This window comes from Lethenteron reissneri, chromosome 14, assembly GCF_015708825.2.
Source record: "Lethenteron reissneri isolate LAM-NWPU_2019-01 chromosome 14, ASM1570882v1, whole genome shotgun sequence".
NCBI classification, from domain to species: Eukaryota; Metazoa; Chordata; class Hyperoartia; order Petromyzontiformes; family Petromyzontidae; genus Lethenteron; species Lethenteron reissneri.
The window spans coordinates 10,630,312-10,648,024 of NC_083792.1; the positions used below are offsets into that span (position 1 = coordinate 10,630,312).

Below are 17,713 nucleotides of genomic sequence, written 5' to 3' on the forward strand. Positions count from 1 at the left end.
ATTTACGTGCTACTTTCCCTAATTTAATTAACAATCACGCAATAAAACATTAATTAACATCTTTAATATTACAGCTTCCGTCCTAGGACGAGCTAACAAGCTAGTTGATAATATTTCTACATGTGGTGTTGATAACAACATTTGTCATGTGTTGATGTCAATGTTTTTCCATACCAAATTTTTATCGGAGTTGTTGATGTGATTGTTGTGAATGTTTATGCTACGTCACATTATTGCTGTTGTTGATTGAAAGTAGGCTAGCAAGCGTCATTGGGAAAGGAATAGCAATAAATCCATATCGCTTACAATTCACTCGTGTTATATCCTGCGCAAATCAGTGAGAAGTGCTACGAAGATGAGGTTGCATTAAACTAAAAGATAAAATTACCTTCACGGCAATGGGATTCACTGCATCGCCTTCAGCTTGTGTTTGTTCACTACCGGGCATTGCTTGAGGAGACATCGGTACTGGATTTTCCAATTTCACTTCCACCTTTATAGGTCGACAAATCTCCTCCGGACTAATTTTCGCTTCCTTGCTCATTTCCATATCCAGTTTACGAAGCCTTTCTTTCCACAACTCTTTCTCGCGTTTGATCTCTAAGTTTTTCGTTGCCTCTACCAAGCACATCTCAAGAGCCGTCATTGGTCCACCCGACAGCACCTTCTCCGCTGTTTGTTTCGACACCGCCTCGCTAGATGGCGTCACGGTGCTTTTAGTAACGTTGTCTGCAGGCGGTTGACTAACTTTCACGGGAGACGATTTTGATGCTTCAAGAGTGGCCACCTCGGCACCCTTTGGAGCTGAGAATGAAGCTCTGGTGGTTGAGGAAACCTGCGGAACCTCAGTCCGTGCCACAGTCAACATGGTTCCAGTTGGTCTCATTTGTAAACCGAGGCCAGTGGGGTTAAGAGCATGGACCACCAAGCCTGCAAATAACAAAACAAAGTCCACTGTAAATATGTCTATTTGTCACACTGCTGAAGAAGTCCATCATCTTTACTTCTGCACGACAAAATGTTATGTTTCTGCAACCCAATGTGACTCGCTAGTAAAAAAACTGCTTTCAAGAAATATGTTTGTAACATTTAATACCAACAGCAATCAACACATGCTTGAGGACAAAGATGACAACAAAGATATTTGAAAGATCATTATAAATTGACCGCTCTTGTCTATCGACTTTCAGGGTGTAAGATACAAGTACAACGTTTGAGTGATTATAACATCAGTTGACCTATGAAGTGATTAATACATGCCATGTTTACATACTAAAAATAAAATTATTCCCGGGGGCCTTCAGGTGGACATGAGAACTACCTGATGCTCATTTGAGAATAGGGAAAGGCCAAGATGTCTTTTGCTGTTGAGATTACCGGTACGAAGGGTGGTGTAAGTCGAGGGGGGCTTGGGAGCGTCCGCCGTGGTGCTGACGGGATGTCGAGGCCGTGTCGAGCGCACAGGCACCAGCTGCACGAGCTGCCCGCTCGGGTGACGGTACAGCTGCATCCCGCTGGAGGCCTTCACGGGCTGCAGAACCATGCGCTGGCCCGGAAGTAGCATGGGTGCTGGTGTGGGGAGGCGAATTGGGTTATTTGTCGTCGGGGTCACCGGCGGTCGCACCTGCGGTGGCTGCATGGGGATGAGCACCAGTCGCTGTGGATCGGCCAGTGAGACTTCACGCACTATGGGAATGCCTGCGTATGCACGAAAGCCATCGAGCAGGGAGCGGCGAAGACAAATGATCGGCGACTGTAAAAGTTCCATTGGAAAAACGTTGCTGAAACTTCCACACCTCTGCTTATTCCAAAGTTGCTCTTTGCTGCTGCAATATAGCCAAGATCGTTCGTTTGTTCAAGTAGAGGCTTAACAGTCATCCTCTTCTGATCTGCCAACATCCCTTCGCTATGCCCAGTACCAGCATTCGACCCCTCTCCTCTCTAAAAATCCTAATAATCCTTTAAGTTCATGCTCCTCCTACTCCTCTCAAATGTATACATATTTAAAATGTAGTTGAAATGACAATAAATTAATAAAACCAATATTGTATTACTTTAAAACATTATTTCAATGAGGCTGACAATGCAAGATTAAACTTAATACAAACATAAACCACGCAGATTTTTTATATCTACGCATGCCAATTTACCATGTCCCACGGACAACCGCTCACGATGCGTCGACATACCGGTGGGCAGTTGAAGGCTGCCACTCAGATTGACGGCGACTGCTGGGCTGCTGGAAGGAATGGGCACCGCTATAGGCACTCCTGCCGAAGCCGACGTGGTCACTGCCCGGGTTAAGCCAGCAGTGGCCGACGATGAATCCTTATCGTCTGCCGTAGTTTCCCCGGATGCCGCCGACTTAACAGCTGCTTCAAGTTCTCCAGTTGCAACAAGCCTACCAGCTGCCAAAGATCTACTGGCTGCCACAGGCCCACTGGTTCCAACAGGTTCACCATCCGCAACAGGCCCACAAGCTACAACCGCGTCAGCAGCAGCCGCTGGCCCGCAGGCTGCGAGAAGACCACCTGCTGATACAGGCCCATCGTCTGTAACAGGCTGGTCAGCCAGTAGGAAGCCTATTAGCTGTAACAGGACCACCACTTGCCACAGGACAATCGGCTGTTACAAGCCCACCAGTTGACACAGGACCATCAGCTGCCACAAGACCAGCAGTTGCCACAGGTCCATCAGTTGCTTCAGGTACAATAGCTGCCAGAGTAGCACCAGATGCCCCTGGAGCAGCAGCAGCAGCTGCTCCGGACGCCACGTGTGTGCTGGTCGCGGAGAATGGGCCGAGCTTTATGGACTTGGGGAAAGGCTGCCCTGCAACCAGAGTACCCACCTTGTTCATAATCAGGTGCGTGACGGGTTTGTTGCCTGTTAACGAAAAAATGTAAATACACAGGTGGGAAATTCGTATTAAAAAACCTCACAATATACAATTCTGGAAATGTACATCAATTAACATCATAGATTGCAACATCCTGACGATCTGAACGGCATTATCAGGGACATCAACAATATCAGCCAAACCAGACTCATCAGAGCAGGCGGGGAGGGGACGGGTGGTGGAAATTAATAAGTCTTTAAAAAGTTCACATTCATCTTTCAGACTGGCTTATAATCGAAAAATATGGTGGGCAAACATTTCAGGCAATGTCCAATCTTCATATTGTTATAAAACATGTTCCAAAAACCTTACCTAGAAGGGAAAGCAAAATATTACACACACCTGTCTTAATTTAAAATCGGACATGCAGAGCATTTCAGAATCCAATCTGTATTTGAAAGGAGCAGACTGGCAAATGTGGAAAGCTAGTCCATGGTAGGTCATTAGGACTGGAGTTTGGGTAGCATCATTTTAAACTATGCCCTTGTGATCTGGTAACACAGCTTGCTGAAACATCAGTATGATGCAAATTCTTACCTGAAGTGGGCATCGCCATAGTCCCATCGGGCAGAGTAATCGACACGGGGGACAGCGGCGTAGTCACCAGTCGCGTCGCCGCATGGAACGCCAAGTTGGTGCCTGGCGACGGGTTCCCTACCGTGCTGACGAAAGGAGCCGGCCCAACCGATTGTCCGATGGCCTGCAGGGATCCCATCTGTCCGACTAGCAGCTTGGTGTGCGTCACCATGTTACCGTTGACCTGCAGAAAGGGAGAATGCCCGCGGTGTGTCAGGTTCCCCTTCGGAACCATACTCTGCTGCTTCTCGGCCGGTCCCATAGCCTGCAGTGCCCCCATTTGTCCGACTACCAGCTTGGCTTGCGGTATGAAGTTGCCATTCACCTGCAAAAGAGAACGGCCATGAACAGTCAGGCACTTTATATCGATTAACGCAGCCCATTAAATTTGCTTCATTAACCTATGACCGAGGCAAACTTACTGCATATAATACGGGGCGCGAATGCATTCATGTGAACTTGCACACAAGCTGCACCATCATTAGTTTTAAATCTGAACAAATATATATCTTTAATAGCTAGGTAATAACATATAAACTATGATTAATAGGCTGAGAGTTTTTGATATTTTATTACTTAGTTTAAAAAAAAAATTCAAAGGCATGCTGCTTTTTGAAAAGTCAAGCCCAAGCTTAAGACCTATCTTTCAGCCCTATGACTGAAATCACACCTTTCCTTAAAAATATACATGCCTCCCTAAATTAGTGGTGCCTATGATACACATCCCACTCTTCTGCACAATAAACTTAAGATGGAGATGCATTTATACAATACAGAAGTGTCAACATTGTATTATGCACATGTGGACAAATGTATGTCAAGCTGCATACCTGTATTATGTTTACTCCTTTGGCGCCGGAGTTAAACACAGCCTGGGCTGCAGCCGTGGTGAGGAACAGAGTCTTGTTGAGAGTGCCTCCTTTAGCTGCCGCAGACGTCCCAGCGGCCGGCCTCTCAACTCCGGCAGTGGAAGAGGGCATGCTCCTCTTCGCCGGTGGGGAAGACTCGGCTCTCGTACCCTCAACAGATTTGAGCTCTTGCTGCGATGGGACATCCTTGTCGAGTGCCTGTTTGCATTCAACCTGTGGCTGTACGAGATTCTGTTGCCGGTCATTTTTTTGTTGCTGCTTTGGAAGCAGAAGCAGCACCTGATTTAGTTGCTGTTTATTTTGCTGTGGCGGACTTTGCTGCTGCTGCTTCTTTGGCTGATCTTCCAGTCGTTTTTCTTGCTGATGTAGAGAATGAGATTGTATCCGCTTTTGTGGCTCATGCTCTGGCTGCTCATTCTGTTGTTGTAGCTCTGAACGACATTCTACTACCTGTGGTTGCTGCTCTTCGTTCTCTAGCTGTTCATCTTGTTGCTCCTTAGCCTCCTGTGGTTGAGTCTGTTCCTGCTGATTAAGATCCAGCTCCTTCTCAGAATTCTGTATTTCATTCTCCACGTGCTCTTCCGATTGATTTAGTGCCTGCAATAGCTGCTTCTGCAGCTGCTGCGGTTGCAGGCTTTGCTGCTCTAGTGGCGGAGAACTTTGTTTGGACTGCGACCAATTCGGCTGTCGCTCATTCTGCTGCTGGCACGGCTCCTCTGAACCAATGTCGCCACTGTTGGAGCTTCGGACCGAAGCCACCGCCGCCCGTTGCTTGGATGGAGAAGACGCCGATGACAACACGGGGTTGTTGATGATCTTAACCCTGGAGCAACACATATGGGACGGGAGGCCCGACAAGTATGAAACTGTCATCGATGGATCGCGCTTCTCCTTAAAACGCTCCTTGTTGTCCAAGTGCGAGATCTCCAGTTGCAAGTCTCCCAACTGCACGGTGGTTACGTCACCACTGCTCTGCCCACCGGAGTATTCTGCAATGGCGCTGAGCACGCGAGTGCGCTCCGCTTCCCAGTTGCAGTTCGACACGATCTCGATGAGCTTGGACTGTGGCAAGCCACTTGGATGCATCTGTTGCTTCAAGGGCGTAATCGCTGGAGGGATCGGGGGTACAACGTTCCATGCCACTGTAAGAGGGCTCAAAGCATTGGCTTGTACGAAGCTCACAGAGCCAGTCTGGATACGAGGCACTGGCGGGCGCAATGCACCGCCTGAGCTTGAGCTGCCAGTTGTTACTTTTTTAGATGCCTTGGGCAGTGGAGAGCTTTGTATTTCCAACTTTTCTTCCTTTGGTACGATCCCTGCAATTTTGCAAAAGACAAAAATTATTAGCAGAGCCATGCTGAGTAAATTCCCCCACGCCCTGAGAATATAACAGAATTAAGTGACACATGTCAATTTGTCTGACGTAATAAACACGTACCTTTGAATTCTTTATTGAATTTGCCATTGGACTTACTTGGACCCTGAAAGATGATCACAAAAAGAAGTTAAAAACAGTAAAATTAAATTATTATTTTTATATTAATTACTGTTTTTAAAACATTACTCAGAATGTATTATGCATAGGGCGATCGCCAACACGCTTCAACTACATAACATGTGAACTCCATCCTAGTGCCAGGCACCCATTCTAGACTGGGTGCCTAGAGTTCTTGTGTAGGGTTTCTGCAATGAGGTTCTTGTCGCGTTTTAGCTCTTTTAGTGAGATGGGAAGTTCACCGTCCAGAGTTAAATGCTCGTGGTAGAAGCTGCTGGCTAACAGAGCCCTTCTGGAGAGCTTACAGGTTCTCATATAAAAATTGGTACAGTAAAATTTTGATTTAAAGCTTTCGTGACTGCAGGGATTAATCTTCTTGGTTCTTTCGGTAAAGTCACGTAGAAATGAAATATTAATTTTATTTTTATTATTTTATTATTTCCCTTCTACGTGACTTTACCGAAAGAACCAAGAAGATGGCACAATTAAATCTCTCTCGGAGGTATCTTTCAAGAATTTTTATTATTCACGATTTTATATTTGTACACCAGCTTAACCGTCATGCCTTTTTCCTCCGACTATTCGCTTCTTTGACAACACCGCATTATGGGGAGGGGTACTGTACTTGCACAGTACAGTAGTGGATTGTGGCCCGTGTGCTACCATTAATGATGCTGAAGCTTTTACCCTTCAAGTGCCGTTCATTGTGGTATTTGAGCCTTATGGTGGCGTTTTTTTTATTTTTATCTTGGGGATATAAGCATCAAGTGGAGTTGAGGGAGTGAGAGCAAGAGTAAAAGGCAGAACAAAGTGACGAGTTTAGCTCAACGAGTAGAGTTGGTGAATATAATTCCTCGTGGTGATAGTGGGGGGAAGGGTCACATGTTGGCCATCATTACATAATAAACGAGTCAACTGTCAATTCTCCAAAAGAAAAACGAGAAGGCAATTAGTGAAAGTGTAGCGGCAAGTGGACCGATGACCGCCAAAAGAGTATCGTTCATCACACCCGCATAATCATCCATGGTAATCAAAAATGTACAGCACAATTTTTTTTTATGTGATATTATTTATTTGTATTATTGGATAATTAAGTACAGCAAACCCTTCCCTCTCGCGGGTTTAGCTACCGCGGTTGTGAACCAAACTCAGTACCAAATTGAGGTGCAGTTGACCGATCACACCCCTGTGGCCTCAACTGTTCGCGGTTGACCGCGAGATTACTGTATGCATCGCAACTGTATTGCTCGTGATGATGCTGTCGCGGAAGAACACACAAGCCATCCTGTCCCCATCTTATCTCCCAAGCGACCCATCGCGGGTCCCAGGTCACGTGTTCCCAGCCTCCCGCGAGGAGGCAGCGAGGTTTGATTTTTCTTCCTGTAGTATATACACGACCGTACACGGATACGTATACAGTATTGCACACTACGTAAATGTTTCCTAATTTTAATGTGTTTACCGTAGAAGTTATATTAAACACTAGAAAATATGAATCGGTTTATACATTCACAATACTTCCTGATTAATGTTTGGATTGATGTAGGCTAACATAAAATACGAGGGGGTGTCGTAATTTTCCCATTTGCCTTTTAGTTTTCGGATCGTGGATATACCGATTGCAGCTATTTTCAAGGACACAACACTTGCCGTCATGATCAAGGGTTTGCTGGATATTGATGTTATTCAAGTGTACAATAAAGGATCAATCTTATGAAACATTTACATTCTCCCGTATGTTCAGTGGGACACTGGAATCTAATCCCATTTTTCCAAATATATACATGTTATAGCACTCAGCAAGCGTTCTTGGTAAACGGAGCACTATATAACAAAACAGCACTATAGGTCATTATAACATGGTTCCAATGGAGATGCGTTACAGACAGCGCTGTGTTTTAGGAGCGGGCATACGAGGGCTCCAACCTCCAACCGACATCAACCTGACCTCTCTCCCACCTCCACACTCCGTATAACTTGCATTTTGACATCCATACCGATGCTTTTCCTTGACTGTTTAGTAAAATTACCAGCACCATCACTTGCAAGCATTTTTCCAGACAAAAGTAAAAACAATTACCAGAGGTCGAATTTTTTACCGTGCAGGGATTTTCAGCGCAGGCATCTGGCACGAGAATTTTCCTCTAGGACAAAGAGTGTTTTAAGGAAACAGAGTTGTAAAGGAGGAATTCCTGTATCTACATTTAGGCAGATTTTCAAGATTTCAAGAACCTAACCCTCGCAGATGTCGAGGCCTTACCGTATTAGCACCGAGGCAGCATGCATTGAGCACTAACTTGTAGAGCGCGGAGGGTTGTGTATTGCGTGCCAAAAAAACCAGGCGCAAACAGGACTGCGGTGGTGGCGCAGTAATGTCACCAGGTTACGAAGGCTGTCAGTGTCAAAACTGATCTGAAGAAACTGCCCAGAGCAAGCACAAAGCAAGCAATGGTAAATAGACTCCAGTGGCCCGGGGCCCATCGGGTGTAGGCCGCCAGCCTGAGGCGCAGCGGCGAAGGACGCAGTGACGTGGCGACTAGCGCACGCACCACGGGGGTGCATGGAGTCCTTCTTGGCCCCAAATTGCCACGTGGCAACACCTTTCCAGAACCCAGAAGACAAACACGGACTTTGGGCAGATCCAGCCTGCACCATGATGGGTCGCAGTCATAGACAACATCAGGGCCATAAAGGAGGCCCGGATTATGTAAATAATGCACCTCCTCGTCCGGACTGGAATCAGGACAGCTCCAAGGTTTCTACTCGGAGATTGATGAGACTTCAGGAGGCTGACAGACATCGGGATGAACAGGGCTTTAGGAGGGGCGAGGATATGGACCTAGCAAGAGACCTGCAGGGCAGCCCGCAGAGTTAAGAGTTGGTCATTCCAGATCTGAGACGCTCCTGAAAAGGCCAAGGGTGAGAAGCCCCTCACCCTTCATTAAATGGGTAGGTCCGAGTGGATGGAGCTCCATTAGACCAACACATACTCAATATGGTGACATGAGTGGGGAAGACCCAACAAAAGCTTTCAGGTCCCAAAATTATGTCGAAGCCTGACACGCTCTACTACCAGAGATTCGGAGTGAAGTGCTCACTGCCCTCCTTCTCGTGGATATGGCTCTGGTGAGGTGGATCCTGCCAAAAAAGACAGCAGCAAAAGAGGACCCGACCTTGACAATCATGGAGCCAGCAGAAGGGGCAGTAGGAGGCCAACAACGTCCTCTCAGCAGTGTCATTGCCACTATCATAAAGAACTTATTTATCCAGGAAAGACACCTTAAGTTCTACAAATGCTTTTTTTTCAGGAGGGTCTCGAGTAGTAATTCAATAAGCTTTAAGCCAAATAAATGTTTATGTAAGTGGGAGGAAATCGGAGCATCTGGAGAAAATCCACGCACAGGTGGGGGGGGGGGAGCAACACGATCCCCGTACAGATGTCAACAGATATCAACTAATCAGCCTGCCTTCTCGTGAGCCAGGGTATGGCACCTCGACGCCCACGGGGAGTTTAACATTTGTGCAATCCACCAATCCTTGCCTCCACAGTGCTGGATTATAAGTGTACCACCACAAAGACATAGCATATGCATACAATTGGCCCAGAAAGCTCGAACAGCTTGAAGGTAAGGCAAAACAGCACCGTGGTTAAAAGGGCGTATGAGGACATGTGCAGTAAACTGGAACACCACAACTATGGCATCATTAGTGGTCACAAGGACAACCCTGTGGAAAAGGAATCCGACAACCGACGGTCGCACAGACCAGGATGATGCCTCTGATGAAGTTGCCTTACAAGGGCAGAACGCTCTTTGGGAAAGCAGAAAAGGTGGCCATCAAGGAATACGAAATGGAACCCGAGGAAACGTGGCAGAACTATAGGACCTGTCCTTTTTGCGTCTTTCATAAGTACACGGGCTAAAGCCCAAACTTGAACCAGACCATCTTGCGTTGGGACCAGCAGCCTTGGAAGCTGGCAAGTTTGAAAGGGGACAGGGTAGAGGACAGAGTTGCTATTCCCTGTAGGTCAGGAGATGTCCTCCCAGGCCTCAACTCTCAAATTAGTGAAAAGAGGGGGAGGGGGGAAAAAATTGTGCAAGGCTCCACTTCCAGCTCAATTAGGAGGTCATGTGACAGTTCCGTCCAAGAGTGGAAAATAACAACTTGAGACAAACAGGTCTGTCGTTCGTGGGCAAAGTCAAGCCCCGCAACACCCTAGATTAAAAAAGGCTTTAAATACAAGCCATATGGCGATAGGGGAAATAGATGATGTCCCAGAGGGTCAGAGCGGCTCAGGGTTCGACTCCAAATTCTTTATGGTGACCAAGGCTTCGGGAGGCTTCAAATCGGCGATTTGAGCAGGTTGAATACGTACATGCCGAAAAGACACTAAAAGACGGAGTCCTTGGCCTCTACAATCAGGGCCAAAATGGAAAGTGCTTGGCTGGAATTTATGAATTTTAAAGAAAACCTATGTAAATGTACCAATAAGAACGATCACAAATACCTAAAATTCCCAGTATTCGGGCGATATTGGCAGTTCTAGGTGTTCCCTTCTGGGCTGTCAGCATTACCCAGAGGTTTCACCAAGACTTTGGTCTTAGTGGTGGCACATCCCAGGAAGGAAGCCACCACATCTACCCTTTCTTAGACCGAGTTCAAACAAGAGGCAGCTTGGAAAGAGACTTGGTGAGGTCAATGAAGGTATGTGGTGAGAACACTGCAGACCACAGGTTCATACTAAAAATGGGCCAACATGTACTTTGTGACCAAGCCCAGCAGCTGACCTACCTTGGGGCCAGTTCGACATGGTCCAAGAGTACAATTTCTACAAGGAAAGGGAAGATAAAATGGCTTGGGGCTGTCGGTCGGGGTCGTGGCACAGGGCAGAGGCCCGGCAAGGGTGTCTCTGATGCACTAGGCCATGGCTACTGCCGTGGAAATAGTCCCATAGGCCAGATTTTGCATGTGGGCTTTCCAGTGGAACCTGCTGCAGAAACCCAGTGAAAAGCAAAACAACATATGGCAGTTTGCTCCGTGGTCCTGGGCCGCACGAGTCAATATATCATGGTTATTGGAGTTCCCACAGCTGACCTGAGCAAATCCTCTGGGGTTTTTTCAAGGGACAAGTGACTGTTGGGCTGGAGATGCCAACCTGTTGGGCATGCTATCAGATGGTGGCTCTGCAGGGTCAGGGTTCGGCTTTTCGGGAGAGCGTAAACTTCTTGGAGCTCTGGGTGACCAGGTTGGCTCTCGCTCAAATGAAGGTTGTTGTCTTGGGAAGGGACGGCTTCGTCTGGTGTGACATTACTGCGGGTGCAACTGGTGAACACACAAGAGTCCTCCAGGTTTGATAAATTTAATGAGGGAGTAACTTTTCCTCATGCCTTCAGCAGAGAACCAAGATCAGCTTCTGGCGAAGCACTTGGTGGGATTGGACAACACAATGACTGGTTAAGCAGGGAGCAATTATTGGATACAGAAGAGTCGGTCCTGCATCATGACGTATTCCATCAGTTAAAGCTCAGGTTCGGTCTTCAAATGGTTGATTGGTTTGCCTCGAGTAGGAAGCACAAATTTTACTCGTTAATTTCCAGCTTCAGGTAGCAGGATGCAATGGAACACTTTCCTGCCAGTCAGGGGGTCACTGGGATAAAGATTTCATCTGTTCCCGCTCATTCCCAAAGTCCTTGAGGAGGTGAGCAGGGAAGGGGCCTGCATGATCTGGTAATAGCCACATTCGGTGGCTGAAGGGGTCGTGGTGGGTCTGGCAGAGGTAGAGGCATGGCAGCTGCCAGAGGACATACCTACACAGCCAGAGGGGGGTGTGGCATAAATGACTACAAGCTCTGAACTTGATTGACTCGATGTTGAGAGGACCCAGTTCAGAAGAGATCTCGATGGTGAAGTACAGTAATTACTCAAGTCTAGGTTACCCACCTTGAGATCTTACAACTATCCCCGAAACAGGTTCCATACATTATGTGCAAGAAACTAGATCCAGTCTCGTGCAGGGTGGCTTTGATTCGCTTGGTTCCTGATAAAGAGGCATTGCGCAGAGGAATTTTAATAGTGGGTATAAAAGTCAGGTCCTTAGCGAATTAAGCATTCAATGATAAGGTCAAGGGGATGAGGGTCAGTTCGACCAAAAAAATTGCAAGGCTCATCATTGTTGGGGGGGTGGTACCCCTGGAACATGCATCTGGTGCTGAACACTTTGCGGATCAGCTTTTGAGCCCCAGGCAACGTGCTTAGAGTGGATTGATACTTAAGATGGTGTTTCTGGTGGCAATCACGTCAGCTAGGAGAGCGAGTGAGTTGTGGGCTCCAGTGCAGTGGACAACCTCGACTAGTTCGTGGGCTACAAGCGGCCCTCTCCTTCACCTCAGTGGGCCGTACGCTTTAATTCGTGCTTGTGCACTAATCATGACCCCACGCATAGCCTTAAATACACTTAAAACAGGTCACCACGAGGGGCTCCATGGGCCGCGTGCGGCTGGCGGGCCTCCAGGTTGCCCCACTTCTCCCGTGGCAGTGCTGCCATTTACGGTCATCTCTAAGGAAAAGGTGCTGTTGAGGACATCCATGAGATGCGTGCCTAAAGGTCATCAGACTTTCATGTCAACCAGGAGATTATACTCCCATCTTTCTGTCTGGCCCCTTTTTGTTCTCAGGTAGGATGCCAAGTTCCATAGACTGTATGCCGTTAGGGCTTTGCTTTTTACCCGAAGCATTCTATGGAGTGAGAGGTTTTCAGAGCAACTATTTGTGTTGTATCGACAGAAGGGGGGGGGGGACCTGCATCTAAGCAGAGTGGCTGCTTGTGTTCAAGAATGAATCAAGAACGCCTATAGGTCAAAGAGCGCTGGGTCAAACGAGGAGATGCCATCCCAATTCAACCCAGGTAACAGTTGTTTCATGGGCCAGTAGGGCTGGAGAACCTCTAAAATACATATGCAATGCATCTGTGTGGAGTTTGATACATTTCACACCATTAAACTCGATACTCGTGTCACAAGAGCAATGTGTTGAAAAGGGTCGCCATTTAGAAAAAATGAGAAAAAAATTCCCCACAACCTGGTGGGGCTCATAAGGGTTCACGCAATTAAGTCGAATCATGTCTGCAATATCCATATGAATAAAATTGGCTTTAGTGCCCGAGTTACGCCACGTTTTCAGGAGGCGGTCGTCAAAGCTCTCCACTCCAACCCACAAGTTGTTCTTCTCTATTGCTTGACGACATCAAAAAACCCCTGCAAATCGGCCGTTAAAATTAATAGTTACATTGAGGAACTGGCACTAGAATGTAATTCTCATGTGATACAGTCGGGAGTGGGTCTGTGACCATCTATGAGAAATGGGCTTAACAAAGGTATCGAAACCCAGTTTTAAATGGCAGTAACATTTTACGTAAAAAGTTTCCTCACATGTGCGGTGGGGTATGAAATGTTAACAATCATATGAATTCAGGTCACGATGCAATCTATTATTTTTTTATCACTCATCAATGTATCACTGTCAGTGGATGCAGCGTTTGCATAACCTAGCAGTACTATATTATTAAGCGTCAAACCTTGTCAACATTTGGAACATTGCTTGCTTATATTGGATGGTTTAAGAAGCATATGATCACACAAGGGCACAGAGTAAAATCAACGCCCATTATACAAGCATCAAATTGGAGTGCAAAATAATAAGATTACTTTTTCATGGTCCAGAAATGTATTTTAATGAGGGTATGCAAACCCTGCAGCCACAACTAGGGGTGCATTTATCACATCGATGAAGAGAATGGTAAATGCTTGCTCTGTGAAGTTGCAGATGTTCTTTTGTGACAAGCAACAGTGAGTGTCTCACCTTCTCTGTGCAGTGGGGTTTCCCACAGGTGCACTGTAGGTTTGCCTTGGACCGCTCTCTCGGTCCATATTCCCGCACACGAGCACACGTGTACCCATCTTCCAGAGCCCAGGCCATCAACTCATCCCGCATCTGCAACACCACCAAAGAGAAAATATCCAAGCTTGATAATGTTCGTACAATTTTTAACAGAACGAGTATTTAAAGCCGTGCATGCATAATTATGCGTGCAATATCGCAAGAAAATATCCTCCATAGATTGCAAAAGAAAAACACCAGATTGTTTTCATTGGTGGATAGTGTTACTTGAGTGATAAGTTAATTTAACAAAAATATTTCCGTAAGCTTATATTCACACACACAGCAAACTTATACCTGCGCCTTGATCTCATTGGATGTAGGAGGCAGCTCAGTTTTACAAGACTGAGCCTCTGGAGCAGGAATATCATTGGAACTTGCACTATCCGCATTCCCCTGGGAAGATTTGTCCATATCTGACCAAAGTGCAATCCGCTTCTTGTGGATTTCCGAATCTTCTGCAGAAAATCCATTCATGTTAGATGATAATATATAAAATGTCTACATGAAAGGAAAATCTTAGAAAATAACGTTATCCTACATTCATTGACAACTTGCAACAAAATCCACAATCCTGCATCGCATGCATTGATACTGCAATGTTACTTTACATTTTCATTAAATATTAGCACACACGATACACCGTCCTAAAAACCCATACGTGCATGCATTGTATAAGAGAAGAAAGGGCAGTACCGAGTCCTTCCAATTTCCTTTTGTGCCCTTTTCGCCCTGTAAGCTTCCAGAAGGCATAGCAATCCGACGCGACGTCATCGTAGAAAACGTGGGTGCCACTCAGCCTCGTCGGCAGCCTCTTCCTGCGCTTGTGTCGGCCAAACGACTCGTCCTCGGGTTCGGTGCCATCTGTGATGCCACTCTGTTTGCTCATCGATAAGCCTGCCTGATGTCGCGCCTGGGGAGGGCAACTGCACTCCAGCATGCACTCGGGTTTGCCGCAGTGTGCCGGCTCGGCGCGGCCCTCACCCAGGCTATCGCACACGCAGCCCAGCCGGCAGAATTCTTTCTGGCAACGGCTGCTGGCCGCAGGTGTTGATGATGGGCTACTGCTGTGTGACGTCGACGTTGTGGCTGCCGCAAAGCGCACGGACAGCTTTTTCATGCCTGTCACGGTCATCTGAGTAAACAAAAAAACAGGACATTAAGAAGCAGCTCCATTAGGTGATGTGCAATTTCTTTGGCTTAGTTTTTTACATTCACATAAGACAAAAAACAGCACGATGTTCCCACCTGTGGGGTAAGTAGGGTAGTGATGGAGCGCTCTGCCCGATCGGTGGTGATATACGTGCGGTGCTTCCCATCCAACAAGGCCATCTCCTCCAGAGCAAGCAGCATGGTGTTCACATTGCGGCTGTTAGCATTCTTCACAAGCGCTGCCCCACTGACAGCACACGACCGAGTTGGCTTCAGCAAAGGAGGCGTAAGCGGTGGCGACGAGGGTAGCGTCACCTTTTTCGGACTAGCGAGGGGAGTGGCAGTCGCCACCACTTCTGCCCGGCCACCATACTTGCCGCCCCTACTGCCGTACTTGCCGCCCCTGCTGCAGCGCTTTCCGCGGGTCCCGCGCTTGAAAGACTTTTGCGTCGCTCTCAACGCCGCTGTCGAAATTTTGCCCCGGCCAGCCAGCGCGCCACGTTTTTGTGTCACACCTGATAGTGGCAATGGCGGCGGCGGTGGAGACGTGGTGCAGGTCTGAGCAAATGCCTCCCTCTCCCCGGCGGACCGCGCTGGGCCCGCACGGCGGCGTAGCACACTGTCTAGGGTGCGCACGTACGTGCTGCCCGTGCGTGGCGTCTGGAAGGTGACACCGGCCGCCTTGCTGGCGTACATGTTCGGCCGCTGTTCTAGCAGTTTTTCTTCCTCCTGCAGGTACTCGTCCAGCTTGTCACTCAGGAAGACTGATCGGTTTTTGCCCAGCGTGTTCATGTCTGTGGGTGATAGCAGTGGGCACGCAATTTAGCGATTAAAACGTATTCTTACATTCACAATACATGCAAAGAATCATGCACATGAGAATTGATTCGTTATAATTTAAGAAAACCAGTTGAAAATTGCATGTTGTTACATTTAGGATAACAGTGAATAAAACTGTACAAATGAGATGTTAAAGATTAATCCCAACGACGTAGTAAAAATGAGATAAAAATATTTTTTTGAAATCGCAAACCGGAATCGTAACATTTCATAAGAATTACTGAAAAAGTGCATTATTAAGAACTATATTTCCTGAGTAAGCCAATTGCGCTGTACAGCTCTATTTCGAGGGTGACCAGTTACATGCCTCTAGGGCACAACGCAGAACAGAGGTGAATATGAGTCACATGGGAACGCACCTGGGGCACCTGCACTGCCACTGGATGACACTGGGGTCTGTAGCCCAAACTTGTGCTGCCACCCTTTAATCTTCGTCACGTCATTCGTCTTTCCAGTTCGAGACACAAACCTTGGATCAGCACCTGAACAATTAATGATAAGTAATAGCCCAACTGAAAACAAATTCAAACAGGCTGATATGCAGAGTAAAGCTGATCTAGTCACACGATTCATAGCTTGGAATCGTGATTTGATTTTTGACAGAGTGGGATTAGCAGAACCGTGGAAGGGGGAGCTGGGGGATGTGTGGAATTCAGAGTGGTATTCAGGCAAAAATGAAGGACTCGTGGGTCCTGGCCAGCTTAGTGCTATTGACATGTGTGTAAAACACATGTTTCAATAGCGATCCTGCTTAACAGCCAGTTGTTACGGACACCAATGTTCAGAGTGTGTACATGGCTCGATTCCACCCTGATTTTGCTGTGCCATTTAGGCAAGTTGGGAGGGCCAGTGGGGTATGGATGGCCTTGAATCGGTTTTAACATTGGAATCAACTTTAAAATAATGCGATACTTGCAAGAACTATAGAGGTTGAATTTGTAGGAATCGAACAGGATTCTGCAGAAAATGCACAGCTCTAGTGTATAATGTACGTACAAATTAGCATACTCAGCTAAAAACCAAGCCAATCACATGCCGAATTTTATTATTTTTCACTGGGTTCAGAGTTCAGCACTCTGCTTTTGAGGTATCGGATAAGCACCCAGCTTCGTTCTAATTTTGAAAAGCAATCCCAGCTAGGACAGCGATGAACACGAACCTGACTCGTCATTCCCTTTGCTTTTATGGAACTGACTGAGCGCAGACTGAAGCCTATCTTGCAGCCTCTGAATTCTTTCTTGTGCTCTCCCGGTTGAGACTGATAACAAAAAAGAGCAAAGTGTTTCAAAGCAAAGCAGCATGTCACTGGTCAATGCTTTAAAAGTTGATAACAGTGGTGGCTATAGTTATCAAATGTTCAATATTAAAAAATATTAATTATTTAAGTGTGAACATTTTGCTAAATTATGCATTATAAAACTTTCAATAATCAGCTTTTGCTGTTACGATTACACCATGTACAGCCGTGTGGGTGACGATTTAAAAGCAACGTTATGTTAAACATGGTATTTAACAAATGCGTCTTTTTACCATGCTCTGCACTGTTGTCGCTTAATGTTGGGGACAAACGAAGGGTTTCCAATTTTTCTTGCTCCATGTTCCGATGAGCCAACATAGCCTCCTGATTGAAATAGTAACCACATTGCAAACAAAAGCAGCTGTTGATCAGACACATTTCACAAACAGCACTATTATTTTTATTCTACTATAACATTCATAGAACTCAAATTATACTAACCAATTCCAAGCACTGTCAGTTTAATTCAATTAATAACCCATGCAACTTGCAAAACAATGATTTAATTCACGACATGGGAAGGCGGACTTAACTTTCACACTATTTTCAGATGCAAGACTAAAAATAGTGATGTATTATCTAGGTCTTACATTTTAACTCCAATATTAATGCGTACTCTACCAAAACTTGTCAATGCAGTACAAAGACTTTTG

General features: G+C 46.4%; 1 protein-coding gene across 1 annotated transcript in view; it reads right to left on the reverse strand.

Moving 5' to 3' along the window:
- Nucleotides 1-17,713, reverse strand: part of LOC133342384 (MAX gene-associated protein-like) — a 37,688-nt gene that overhangs the window by 17,993 nt on the left and 1,982 nt on the right. Inside the window, 14 exon segments of the mRNA XM_061551521.1 lie at nt 389-930; nt 1,378-1,698; nt 2,190-2,572; nt 2,574-2,883; nt 3,434-3,797; nt 4,303-5,657; nt 5,780-5,822; nt 13,694-13,825; nt 14,069-14,229; nt 14,468-14,906; nt 15,020-15,717; nt 16,123-16,245; nt 16,923-17,021; nt 17,294-17,384. Coding sequence (XP_061407505.1) covers nt 389-930; nt 1,378-1,698; nt 2,190-2,572; nt 2,574-2,883; nt 3,434-3,797; nt 4,303-5,657; nt 5,780-5,822; nt 13,694-13,825; nt 14,069-14,229; nt 14,468-14,906; nt 15,020-15,717; nt 16,123-16,245; nt 16,923-17,021; nt 17,294-17,384 — 5,061 coding nt within the window.